Raw genomic sequence first — 13,830 nt, 5'->3', positions numbered from 1 at the left:
AGAAGAGACTGCACCAACTGCCCCTTTAGTATCTGCATGCATCTGTATTTTATGAAAAGATGTTCTGTACTTCATTGTTTCTGTTGATTTTTTAGGAGTGGGGAGGAGTCATTTGGAAACACAAAACAGATTCCAGATGCTACAACCCAATACCCCCAAAAAGGTCAAGTCAAGAAGAACTAGAGGGTGTAGAGGAGGAGTTAAGACAACACCAAAAATGTAAGGCTAGGGTAAGGAATAAGGGCATTTTCAATTTATCATCTAGGATATTGAGTGAACACGAAAAAATCAGTTATCGCAAAAGGTCTTAAGTTTGCACCATCAGTGAAACCTGACATTTTTGAGTTATTTGTGGCTCTTAATAGATATACTAGGGATTTGTGCCGTAAGAGGTACTTTATCAATAAATCTTTAAAACATGACATTGAGGGCACACCTATTATACTGAATGATGAGGATCAAAGGGGAGTAGAGATTTTGAATTCATTACTGATGGAGAATGATGGTTCAGAACAGGATAGTGAGAAAGAACTCAAGAGGGTCTTTGATATTCTAGATAATACATATGAGGAGGTTGGTGCTAGTAAAGTTTTCAAAAAGAAGTCAGAGTTTTATCCTATACAACATAGAAGCTCTTACATTGAGACCTTCTATACTTCAACATTAAATTATTTTCGCTCCTTATGCGAAAATAAAAAAAGGAGTTAAAAAGGGTGATAATTTAAATATTAATGAAAGACGAGCACTTAAAGCACTTAAAGATGATCACACCATCATCATCAAAAGTGTGGATAAGGGGGGAGGGGTTGTGCTACAAGATAGAACTATTTAGAAGAAGCCTCCAGACAATTGGGGAATGAGAAATTCTATTCCAGACTTCCCTCCAATCCCACAGCGACCTATGTTCAGGTCCTTAAATCTTTTCTTTTGGAAGCCCTAACCGAGGGAGCAATTACTAAAGATGAGTATCTCTTTCTTTTTACTCCCTATCCAGTTATCCCCACATATTATCACCTCCCCAAAATTCACAAGTCTTTGGTAGCACCCCTGGGGCGTCCCATTATATCTGGTGTTGGGTCCCTCACATCTAATCTATCAGCATTCGTGGACTCCTACCTACAACCCCACGTCGTCGGGCTCCGGTCATGCATCAGGGATACCACTCACTTTCTCCATCTAGTGAGTGGTATTGAGTGGCGAGAGCGCTATGTACTCTTGACTTGTAATGTCGAGTCCCTTTACACCAACATCCCCCATCAAGGAGGAGTGGAAGCCTGTCGCCTTTTTCTCGAACCTGTTGTGGGACTGTCGCCCAGATGGCGTGGGTTTGTGTTGGAGTTCATGAATTTTATTTTATCACACAACTATTTATTATTTAATTCACAGTTTTATCTTCAAGTGCACGGTACCGCCATGGGCACTGAATTCGCGCCGAGTTTTGCCAATCTCTATATGGGGCTCTTTGAGGACCAATATATTTGGGGGGGCCCCTTCGGCGCGAATTTGGTGCTCTATGGTTGATACATTGATGATCTGTTTATTATTTGGGATGGGGATTCTAGTGTGTGTCTTCTTTTCTTTCATATCTAAATTCTAACACTTTTGGGCTTAAGTTTAGTCACTCTGGTCACCCTACTCAGATCAATTATCTCGATATTGCTCTCTCGGTTAGGGATAACAAGTTGGTCACTAAGACCTACAAAAAGGAGGTGGACTGCAGTAGTTTTTTAAACTATGGCAGTTGTCATCACCATAAATGTAAGGATAACATACCTATGGAACAGTATCTTAGGATGAAACGTAACTGCACTGATGAAGAAATGTTGTTTCGGGAACAATCTAACGTTCTTACACGTGCATTTCTTGACCAGGGATACCCTAGGAAACTTTTGGAGGATTCCCTTGAAAGGGTGGCTACAAGAGAGAGGAGTTCTCTCCTCTCTACGACCACCCATTCGGGAGCATCAAATGAAAAGCATAACAACCAGATTATGCCTTTTGTAACAAAATTTAATGCATACACAGAGGATGTTAAGAAAATTATAAAGAAAAACTTTGGACTTCTGAAATTAGACAAAGTTCTTAACCCTTGCTTAGGATATTCGGCAAGGGTAATATTTCAAAAGGCAAGGAATTTAAAGAACCACCTATCTCCCAGCTTTTTTCAGGCCAGCGCACAATTATTGGTTAAGAAAACCAGCAGCACTTGGACTCGAATTTGGCATTGAGACTTTTATTAATTGTCAGCAGACATATGTCATTTATCTGATAAGTTGCGCATGTGGAAAACAGTATGTGGGGAGGACGATTAGGAGCCTGAATATCAGGTTTCTCGAACATAGAAGAAATGTCCTAAAGAAGAATGTTTATCATAGTGTGTCCAAACACGTAACTCATCATCATGATGGCAATGTTGACTTGCTAACAATACAGGGTATTGAATCTGTGGCCCCTACTCCTAGAGGTGACGACAGGTTCAATAAGATATGCACAAGGGAAGCATTCTGGATTTTCAATCTGGGCACTTTGGTGCCCGATGGTTTAAATGAAAATATGGAGATCAATAACATCAGATGATTCCCAAGTGCGGGTTAAATAATTGGTTATTCTCCCTCCTCTCTTCTTTCTCTATTTATATATATTTTTATATATAATGGATGAATAAAAACAAAAATAGAAACCAATATTAAATGTTATAGCCTACTGTGGGTGCGATGGGGATTTGAACTCGGGACCTTGTGTGTAATAACGCGGAGCTTTAGACCACTAGACTATAGTGGAGGCTATGCAAGGGATAGGGGTTCTTTATAGACTTGTTGTCTCTGATTGTAATTAGTGAGTGTGTGCCATCACCTCTGTCTTCCGATGATTAGAAATTTTAGAAATTGTAGAAAGTATTTTATTGCATCTGTATTAGTTATATAATAAGTCCACCTTATATATTTATATTGTAAGATTATGATTTTTATATTATATTGGTCGTTATGGGATTGAAAGCTATTAAGCACATGTGAGATATAATTAGTGATTACTCAGGTGTGACTATGCAGGTAATTTACAATGTGATTGGTCCCCTGAAGCTTAAATATCATGCAGGACAGCCCCGTTTTATCCTCGGTCGAAACCGCATACCTACAATTGCGGAGAAACGCGTAAGGACTGGGGCTTACCCTTTACTGACGTCCTCCTACATTGATGCCAGCGGTATAAACTTACCATCATCTTTTACAACTACCGTTTATTTGGAAGCTGACTATCTTATGAGATTCTCCGGTGCATCCCGCACTAAGGAAAGGTGCTGTCTCCCGACTGTGACAGCTATCGACAACGGGGGGCGGTCCACAGATGACAAGCAGGCACGCTTCTGGCCGTGAGTAAAGTGGACACTTTTGCTATTTGGCCCTATAAGCACAGCGGGAGTGGACATACAAGTCCTGTATGTACGGACAATAAGGCTCAACATCAAATGTACCTGGCCGTCTGCGGCACTAACAGCGGGAGTTGAAAGCCGGCCGCTCGGCTGATATATAAAGAGATCTCGAAGAGCATGTGCAAATGCTCACAGCTGTACTAAAACGGTAAAAATCATCAGTTCTTTCAATTCCGGACTGATTACTTTGATCGGGACTTTACATTGGGAATATTCCTTTATTATGAATTATTAATTTGGATATAGTGGAAGTGTCCATTCAAATAAGGTTCTTTCTGCTGCAGTAGGGGGAGTTTTTATCTTTTTATTTTATATATATATGTGCATGTGTTTATTTTATATGTAATAAAATGGATATATATACAGCTATATGCGCTATCTGATAATATATTATCACTTATGTGCTGTTTCTGTACTATATTATGCTATATATCTGTTAAGCGCCTTGACTCCTATTGGAGAAAGAGTGCTATACAAATAAAATCATCAGCATCATCATCACCACCTGTGGAAGTCATGTGCAAAAGAACCTCAGATGAAGACGTCTCCGAAATGTCAGTGCATATTCCTGAGAGATGACACCTCTGACCCATGCATCCGTTGTGGTGTCTTATCCACCTAGGAGTAAAAGACAGAAGTCGCCTCCCACCATGGGGTCTCCCAATAGCTGACCCACCCAGTCACGTGCTGGGCTTTTCGGGCTGCTTGGGAGCCAGATGTCTAGTAGGCCAGGGCTGCATAGTTCAGGGCTTAGAGCCCCTGGACAGAGGTAGATATCTAGAGGACGCATGACCTTTGACTCTGCCTTGCAGACAAAAGGAGCGAAATGTAGTCTTGGCTCAAGATGGTGTAGGTGAAGGCAAATAAGCAGTCTTAGACTATCTTGTCCAGTTCCTGACCAAACAGCGTATCGCCTGCATAAGGAAGTGCGTCAAGGGCCTTTGGAGTTGGCGTCCGCGCGCCAGTAATGTAGCCAGAGTGACCTGGCCGCAACCGGAGAAGCTGAAACCTTGGATGTTAAAACTCCTGTATGTATGGCCACCACACCAAGGTAGGTACTTGCCTTTTTGGATATCCAAGATATGCGCAAGCATCTCTCCTACTTTTGCCCTGTCAGTCCACGTTCCAGCGTCACTGCCCAGTCTCAAACAGCCTTAGCTATCCAGGCTGATAAGGCAGGACGAGTCATGGCGCCCGCATAAGTATAAGCCGATTTAAGGAAACTTGCCAGCTTCCTATCCGTTGGATCCCTGAGTGAAGAGGTATGCGGAATACGGAGGACCTAACTATGCATGCCATGTGCGCATCCATTAGAGTGGGAGATTCCCACTTGGACCTTTCCTTAGGCGGTACAGGGTAAAAAGAAGCCATGCTCTCGTATAACTGCAAACGTTTAGTCTGCTGATACCAAGCTACCTCCAGAAGGTCCTCCAGCTGAGCAGATATGGGAAACAGAGCTATTTTTTGACGCTTAAAAAGTGGAGCCTTGTCTTGAGGAGACTGGTCGGTATCTTCAATCTGAAGTACTGCTCTAACTGCCCTGACCAAAGCTTCTACGTCAGTCAGGGACATGGAATCTTCAGGGACCGAAGATGACTCCAAACGCTGAAGCGGCCACTCCTGGTCCGAAAGGGATTCTGGCTCAGAGCCCTCCTCTAACAAGGGAGTGGAACTCTGTGTTACTGGCCTGCGCCGACACACCTGACCTATCCAGGAGCTGCTGCACAGAGGGTTGAGATGTCCGCTAAGCCCTGCACTGATTGCATCCACGGCGGCTCAGCAGTGTAAGATTTGGCAGACTCCGTTGGTCCTGCGCCGACTACGGGTGAGCATGAGGCTGCAGCAAGTAAAGCAGGCAGAGGAGTAGACAGGCAGTCTACCAACTGGGACATTACTTGTGTTAACGTACGTGGAAGTCCAAGATTAAGTAACGGACACAGGCCCTCGATGTCTGGATCCTGTGGCGAGAATATTGACACAGACTCTGCAAGCACGAGGCACTGGTGCAGTGACCTTGTCAGCCCTGGCTTTAGGAGGCATGTTCACCAAAATAAACCTCCCACACAGACAGAAGCTGTGTGAATAAAGGCTGGAGTGCAAGAGAGTAAAGCTGGCCCTAACTATAGTAAGTGCAGCAGCTACAAAAAATATCAATGAGTGATATACACTATCGATGTTTAACAAGGCACCAACCACATGCTGTTCCTATAAAGTGTGTGTCATTTAGGATCACAAGCACACCTACATGCACACAGAACTCACAATGCACAAGAAAAGTGGGTATTAATACTCAACTGTCCAGCAGGGGATAGAAGACAGGAGATTAGCAAAGGGCCAGGCTACTAGGAGCAAGGTACAGGGGAGACAGAGCTCAAGTCTCCCTCTCTGTACAAAGCTGGTGCAGCAATGTGCTTAAAATGGCTGCCCAGTGTTCTGAGGGAGGAGCTTGCCTGAAGCATGCAGTTAGCCTGGGCTCCAAGCAAGCCTCAGGAGCAGGGAAAGGGCTAAAGCAGATGTTCTCAAACCTCAAGGCACCCCAATGGTCGAGGTTTTTAGGTATATCCATGGCTCAGCACGGATGGGTAAATCAAATTGACTGAGGTACTAATTAAGTCACCTGTGGCCAAGCGTGGATAAACTTAAAACCTGGACCCTTGGAGTGCCTTGAAGACAGCGTTTGAGAACCCTCTTGGCTACAGGCTAGGCTCACCTACCCCTCAAGTGCAATTAACACCAGGTACCCTGCAGTGACCTGTGGCATGTGCCCTGGGCCCCCACCGCAAGTGCTCTTCGCTATCTCCCACCAGAGGGGAGAATAGCTGCAACGTTGCAGTTCCTGTAAGCAGGGAGCCGGTCACTTACTGTCCCAGCATCAGGGAAGGTCCTGCTGCCGCACCCGAAGTGTGTGCTGCCTTGTAGGGATCCCTAGCGATGGATGTCTCCAACTCGGGTGCCGATGCTACCACCGCCGTTGCTGGATATTTTAATTTTTTCTATAGTAAGTAACCGGGGGCTGAGTTTTACCAGCTCCCACAAAATGGTGCCCAATCCTGCTGGCAAAGGAAAAAACGGTCAGGCCTGGGCCATGGTATAGGGTCAAGTGAGACCGAGGCATGCTGGGTACAAAAAATGTAACCCTTTGGTGCCTGCTCGCTCCCTCACCATCTATACCCAACGTACTTCTTCCTGTGCCCCCTAGTGGACGAACACAAACTAGAGGACTTCCTTACAGATTAACAATTAAAAGGGGGACTAGTTTGAATCTGTATAGATTTTAATTGGAATACTGAACTCCTGTATGGTCCTCTAAATCTGCAAGTGCCACTAAAGACTTCGGAGAACAAGATTTCACAAAAAATCCCATGATCAATTTATTCTGCAAGAAAAACGCAGCATAGCCAGTTAGTTCTTACTATACATACCAGATTCTTTTACAGCAGTCAGTGTCTCTTCCTCTAACACTTCCATACTTTCAGCATTTTCCTGCAGATCATCATCTCCTCCAAAGCCGGTGTCTGGACTGCTTGCGCATTTCTCCTCATCTTTGCCTGCGAGCCATGGTGAAAATTCTTTTTTGCTCATTTCCAGGACAGCAGCCACCAGCTCCTCATCATTCATTTCCTCAAAGCTTCCATCTGCCTGATCTGAGCATTTTGCACTTTCCACTCGGGATTTCTATTGTACAAATAATAGGATTTTAAATACCTACCGGTAAAACCTTCTCTCGTAATCCATAAGAGATACTGGGGTTCACTTAGTACGATGGGGTATAGATGGGGTCCAAAGGAGCCAGTGCACTCTAAAAAAAAATTAACTGGGTGTGCTGGCTCCTCCCCCCTCTATGCCCCTCCCACAGGCAGTTAAAGGTAAAATAGTGCCCGAAGGAGAATGGACCGACTTGAGAGAAGGAACATAACGAGTGGTGAGATTCACACACCAGCATACCAAAACAAACTGACCAGCAACTAAACAGTAACAGCTGAACAGGTAAACTTATATAGAAGAAACAATGTGCAGAAAAGTCAACGCACTGAGGCGGGCGCCCAGTATCCCTTATGGACTAAGAAAAGGATTTACCGGTAGGTATTTAAAATCCTATTTTTCTCTAGCATCCATAAGCGATACTGGGATTCACTTCGTACGATGGGGACGTCCCAAAGCTTCCAGAACAGGCAGGAATGTGCGGAGACGTCTGTAGCACCGCCTGCCCAAATCGGGTATTCTCTTTGGCCACAAAGGTGTTCTTCCCCTTCCAGGTACCAGCTCTGCATAGTTGCAAGGCCGAGACACCACGAGCAGCCGCCCAGGAAAATCCCACTGATCTTGTAGAGTTGACATAAGCCCATATCCACACTAGTCTGCAGAAAACGTAAGAAACGTCCCAGGCTGAATTCCGCGGGAGGATGTGTGTGCTCCTTGCACCAAGAGACATATCGTTTCCAGATATGATTATAATGTTTGACGTCAGGCTTTCTGACCTGTACCATAGTTGCAATCACCTTTTTGGAAAGGCCTTTGTGAGCTAGGATGTTCCGCTCAACCTCCATGCCGTCAAACAAAGTCGCCGTAAGTCCGGGTAGATGAATGGTCCTTGTTGAAGATCTCTTCTCATTGGCAGAGGCCAAGGGTCTTTTACGGACATGTCCAGAAGGTCCGCGTACCACACCCTTCGAGGCCAATCAGAATTGCATGGACTCCGATTCCTAATTCGCTTTAGCACCCTGAGGAGCTGGAGGAATCGGAGGAAACAGGTAGACCAGCTGGTAAGGCCAAGGCGTCGTCAGTGCATCTACTGCCCTCGCCTGAGGGTCCCTGGTTCTCGAACAATACCATGGAAGCTTCTTGTTGAGTCGAGAAGCCATCATGTCTATTTGTTGGCAGCCCCACAGACTGATAATCTGAAACACCTGCTTGTGTAGGCCCCACTCCCCCGGGTGGAGATCGTGACGACTAAGATTGTCCACCCCCGGAATGAAGATTGCCAACATTGGTCTTGCATTTCTTTCCGCCCAGATAAGTATCCTTGACACTGCTCGCATGCAGGCCCTGCTTTTTGTCCCTCCTTGTCGACCGATATAAGCCACGGCCGTGGAGTTGTCCGACTGAACATGAACAACTCGATCCCGGAGCAGAGGAGAGGCCTGAAGCAGAGCGTTGTAGATTCCAAAGTTCCAGAATGTTGATTGGAAGTAGGGCATCGTGGGCTGACCACCTGCCCTGGAACTGAGCTCATGAGTGACAGTCCCCCATACCCTCAGACTCGCATCTGTTGTGAGGAGGATCCAATCCTGAATCCCGAAACTACGACCTTCCAATAGGTTTGAGGACTGTAGCCGCCACAGGAGGGAAATCCTGGCCTAAGGTGATAACCGTATAATCCGATGCATCAGTAGGTGCGATCCGGACCACTTGCTTAAGAGATCCAATTGAAACGTTCTGCTATGGAACGTTCCGTACTGGATCGCCTCGTATGAGACTACCATCTTTCCCAACAATCGAATGCAAATATGGATGGATATCTGAGCTGGCCGTAGGACGCCCTGACCATTTCCTGAAGCATCATTGCTTTGTCCTCTGGGAGGAATACTTTCTGAACTACTGCGTCCAGAAACATTCCCAGGAACAGGAGCCGCTGAGTAGGCTCCAGGTGGGACTTCTGCAAATTGAGAATCCACTCATGTTGTGACAGTCATTTCCACCATTACCTTCGTGAAGACCCTCGGTGCTGTGGACAGTCTGAAGGGTAGCACCTGCAACTGGTAGTGATCATTCAGCAGGGCAAACCGCAGGTAAGCCTGGTGAGGCGGCCAAATTGGAATATGGAGATAAGCGTCCTTTATATCAGAGACCATGAACTGTTCATCCAGACCCGCAATCACTGCTCGCAAGGATTCCATCTTGAACTTGAAAACCTTTAGGTAAGGGTTCAAGGATTTTAGATTCAAAATGGTTCTTACCGAACCGCACGGTTTCGGTACCACAAACAGGTTGGAGTAGTATCCCTTTCCCTGTTGTTGTAATGGCACTGGCACAATGACTTGGGACCGGACCAACTTTTGCATGGCCTGTTGCAGCGTAACTCGTGAATCCTCCAAAACTGGAAAGCTTGATTTGAAAAATCGTTGGAGAGGAACACCGTCAAACTCCAGCTTGTAGCCCCAAGAAAAGAGGTCTCTTACTCAGGCATCCTGGCAGGAACTTTCCCAGACTCGGCTGAATGCAGTCGAGCTCCCACCTCAAGGTCCCCTTTCTTGTACTACCTCTGGTGCCTCTCGCCGCAGTGAGGGCGCCTCTGGCTCTTGATCTGAACCTGGCAGATCGAAAGGACTGAGTAGGCAGCCCCGGGTTGGAACGCCTAGCCGGTGGAGCCCCAGAGGGGAGGAACGTGGATTTTCCCGCAGTAACCTTGGAAATCCACGTATCCAACTCAACCCTCGAAGAGCCAATTCCCTGAAAAAGGAAGAAACTCTACACTGCGCTTGGACTCTGCATCCGATATCCACTGACGCAGCCACAAAGCTCTCCGTGCCGACACTGCCATAGCAGTGGTCCTAGCATTAATATTGCCTACCTCCTTGAGAGTCAAAGGACGCATGCAGAGTCCTGAATGTGTTTTAGGAGAGTCACCGTAGTGACCAGGGACATATCTCCTGACAGGCCCTCTTGAATTTGAGTAGCCCACGTATGAATGGCATGAGTCATCCAGCAACCTGCTATGACGGGTCTTCGTAATATACTAGCCTCTGTGTAGATAGAAAAATAGAGATTACTCTGAAGTCTATCCCCAGGGTTCTTTATGGTAAAAGGAGCCCGGAGCTGGCAGTACCACCTCTTTAGATAGGCAAGAGACTGATGCGTCAACAGCCGGGGGTTCTTCCCAGGGTTTCCTGCCTTCAGGAGCAAATGGGAAAGAGTGCGAAAACTGTTTTGTCACTTGGTATATTTTATCTGGATTTTTCCAGGCTAACTTAAACAGGTCATCCAGTTCTGCAGAATCAGGGAAAGTGATACTGAGTTTGTTCTGTGTCAAGAAAAACAACTGCCTCAAGGGAGTTTTAACACATCCCGTATAGCAAGTATGAGGGGCTCAATACCCTGTGCAGAAGGAGAATCCCCAGTAACAGGATCCAATTCCACCCCCTCTTCCTGCATCTCCTCATCAGATTCTGAGAGTAAAAACAGGTAACCCATGTTTTAGTGGCCCTGATCTAGAGAGGGGGAGGCTGTTGAACATCTGCCCTTGCAGCTAGGACTGCAACAGCCTGCTGCAGTTGTAGACTTTTTTGAGTATTAGCAGTGAGACGAGATGACATATCTGACATCATGGATTTTATAGCAGACAGAAAGGGGGGGGGGGGGGGGTGCTTTCCCTCTTTGGTATCCCCCCATGGATTTTATGGCACCTAGCCAGGAAGGCTCTTGACCCTCCCGCCCAGCCCCCTCACTGAGTTGTGAGGAGTGGCTGCATTGTTCACATGATATGGAGCCAGGTGGAGAGAATCTGGTGTGACATACACTGCATAGTTGATGCTTTACCATGTTTACAGTAGACCATACTTATATACACATACACACAGACAAGTAATATAATAGCAAGCCTGCCCTTACTGTATGTGAGGGGGAGACACAGGAAGGAACAGCACACCTAAGCTAAGCAGCCCCAGTAAGACTGCAAGCTGTTTTAACACAGCATAACACCAGTGTTTTTGTCCTTATCAGGACACACAATGTGTACAATAGCGGCTCTCGCCCTTTGCTACACCCCTGTACCACTTTTCCTGCGTATCCCGAGTGTGCCTGTTGCTGCAGCTGTAAGCACAGGAAGGCGCCAAAATACCACTGGTCTCGCTCTGAAGGAAGCTCCGCCCCCTGTAATCGCACTGGAGCTATGTAGATTTTTATACTGGCAATGTCTCCCACAGAGTGCAAAACTCTAAGTATACTTGTTTTCACTACCGCTGGCCAGCGTACGCAGGGGGCTATAGCGGATCCACCCAGGGAGGTCTCCGTATGCCGCCCCTGCATTTGGGCAGCAGCTAAAAACTAGGGACCCCCCCTAGCGAGGTCCCCGGTTTGTACTCGCCACACCACCTTCAGGCATCTGTTAGGGGTGTCTGGCGTGCTGCGATTGCGACAGCTAAGGCGCAGTGGTTCGCTGTGCAACAATCTCTCAGGACGGTGGTCCTGCAGCGGGGAAGCGGCTGACGCCTGAAGAGACCAGTAACCCCCCCCACCCCCACCCCACGGTGCAGGTATGCTGTTGCCCAAACAGCATGCAGAAAATAATAAAGTTTTAAAAGAAACAAATACAAACAAACCACCATCTGTGTGCATCCTCTCCTGAGGGAACTTTTTTTCTAAACTGCCTGTGGGAGGGGGCAAGGGGGCATAGAGGGAAAGAGCCAGCACACCCAGTTGAAGAAATTTAAAGTGCACCGGCTCCTTTGGACCCAATCTATACCCCATCGTACTAAGTGAACTCCAGTATCCCTTATGGATGCTAGAGAAATAAAATATGTTTTGTATTGATATACAAAAACCTGACTCTAAATCTAGTTTTAGAAACATTCCTTTTAATTAACTAGGTTCTAAAGGCTATATTCTTAAATCAATTATCTGAGACCTTTATGTAACAGGTGTACATTAACCACTTGCCTGGCATGGTCACATCAGATGCGACCACACCAGCAAGTGCTCTATCTGACCTGGTCGCACGGGATGCAACCAGTCAGAGGGCTAAATGTATGAAGCAGTGATAAGTGTGGAGAAGTGAGCCAGTGGAGAAGTTGCCCGGCAACCAATCAACTGCTCTGTATAATTTTATAGTATGCAAATTATAAATGCTATGTCAATGCCGATTGGTTGCCATGGGCAACTTCTCCACTCTTATCGCTGCTTCATACATTTACCCAAGAGAGTGTTAGCAGTGGCAGGGAAGATAAACTTCCCTCCGCTACTGCTATCAGAGGGACCGGAAGGTCCCTCTGCCTCCCTGCACTCTCCCCCCTGTGTCTGCCATGCTGCCGATCACTGCTGATCGGTCAGCACGGCAGGATCCCCCCTCCAGCGGCTGCAGACAATGGCAGCCGATGGGGAGTGTAACGGAACCCTCCCAAGCCACCCCCAAACCCCCCCCCCCCCCCCCCCCCCCTGTATACCTGCAGGCTGTCCTGGCTTTCAAAATGAAAGCCGCAATGTTCCGATGGTCGTGATGTTCTCGGTCGATGTTTCGATGTTTGGGGGGGGGGATATTTACTAAAATCATTTTGGATAGGGTTAAAGTCATGTTCTTCACCTAATTCACTCATAAAAAACCCTGACAATTTCGGAGCGGTTTTTGGTGAAATAAATTGTCAGTTAAGTGGTTACAGACATTCCCCTTCCACTACAGTAGTTTAAACTTGGTTACTGAGGTGCTCTGTAGTTCTCACCTTGTCCTGGTCTTCGGGTTGCTGCTCTTTCACAATATTGTGACTTGTTCTCTGGCTGAGAACTACATTCCTCTTCAGGTGCTCATCCTCACTTTCAGAATCCAGACAGATGGACAAGTTGCTTGCAGATTTAAAGCTCTGTTTTCTAAACAGTAAAGTAATTATTTTTTAAGTTTCACTCTAGTATTACCGTTTATATGTTGCTACACTGCATCATGTACTCTTTGCTAAGCAAAGAAACAGGCGATACACAGAATACTCTTCACGCAGGACAGTGTTTGCCCTTTTCATTCTGCACAGAACTATCTAAAAGGAAGTGAGGCAGGGAACAAGTGTAGAGAAGTCTAGTAGCCATGCTTAGCTTCCTCTCCATGATATGCAGGCTCGGTAAAAAAAACAAAAAACCTCCCAAGAGCATAGCATGCCAAATCAAATTCAAGACACTATATTGTAAAACCAACACACTCCAGAAGACCAGATGACAGGTCCACATAATAGTCTATTAGTCATCTGATGTGCATTTTATCTCCTGCACACCGATCCCCACAATTAAATGTAATACTGAACTCTGGCATTTGTACTCAATTTTACCTCAACATCCCCCTTGATCCCTATTTGGCACAAACCCATTTCCTCCTGAAACTTCTACCACAAGTTTCCGTAATTGGACTTGTATGGGGTTTCAATTTCCCCGCTGATTATTCAAACCAAGCTCAATCACCTGACCTGAATCACAACAGAAAACCCCATCACAGATACTTAATCCTTTTGAATTCCTTCAAATTCTAAATTTTTCACCCCTTACCCTCACTCTATGTTCTTTGAACGCCCCATTTGAGAATCTGTGTGTACATCGTCCCCTGTCTAAAGGCTTGATTTCCCAGCTTTATGTCCTCCTTCTAGACGGGTATGGGTCATTAAGTCGACCACTACTGGTCAACAGGGTCACTAGGTCGACATGGTCATTAG

At 46.2% G+C, this 13,830-nt stretch overlaps 1 protein-coding gene across 1 annotated transcript in view; it reads right to left on the bottom strand.

The window, feature by feature from the left end:
- Positions 1-13,830, bottom strand: part of USP37 (ubiquitin specific peptidase 37) — a 221,160-nt gene that overhangs the window by 29,917 nt on the left and 177,413 nt on the right. The window contains exons 16-17 of the mRNA XM_063933910.1: positions 12,862-13,006; positions 6,853-7,105 (exon numbers count right to left, since the gene is read on the bottom strand). Coding sequence (XP_063789980.1) covers positions 6,853-7,105; positions 12,862-13,006 — 398 coding nt within the window. The remainder of the gene's footprint in view (positions 1-6,852; positions 7,106-12,861; positions 13,007-13,830) is intronic.

The sequence above is a fragment of the Pseudophryne corroboree genome, chromosome 7, assembly GCF_028390025.1.
Source record: "Pseudophryne corroboree isolate aPseCor3 chromosome 7, aPseCor3.hap2, whole genome shotgun sequence".
Taxonomy (NCBI): Eukaryota; Metazoa; Chordata; class Amphibia; order Anura; family Myobatrachidae; genus Pseudophryne; species Pseudophryne corroboree.
Note: the sequence above shows the minus strand (reverse complement) of the source record. Positions and strands in the feature narration are given on the sequence as shown.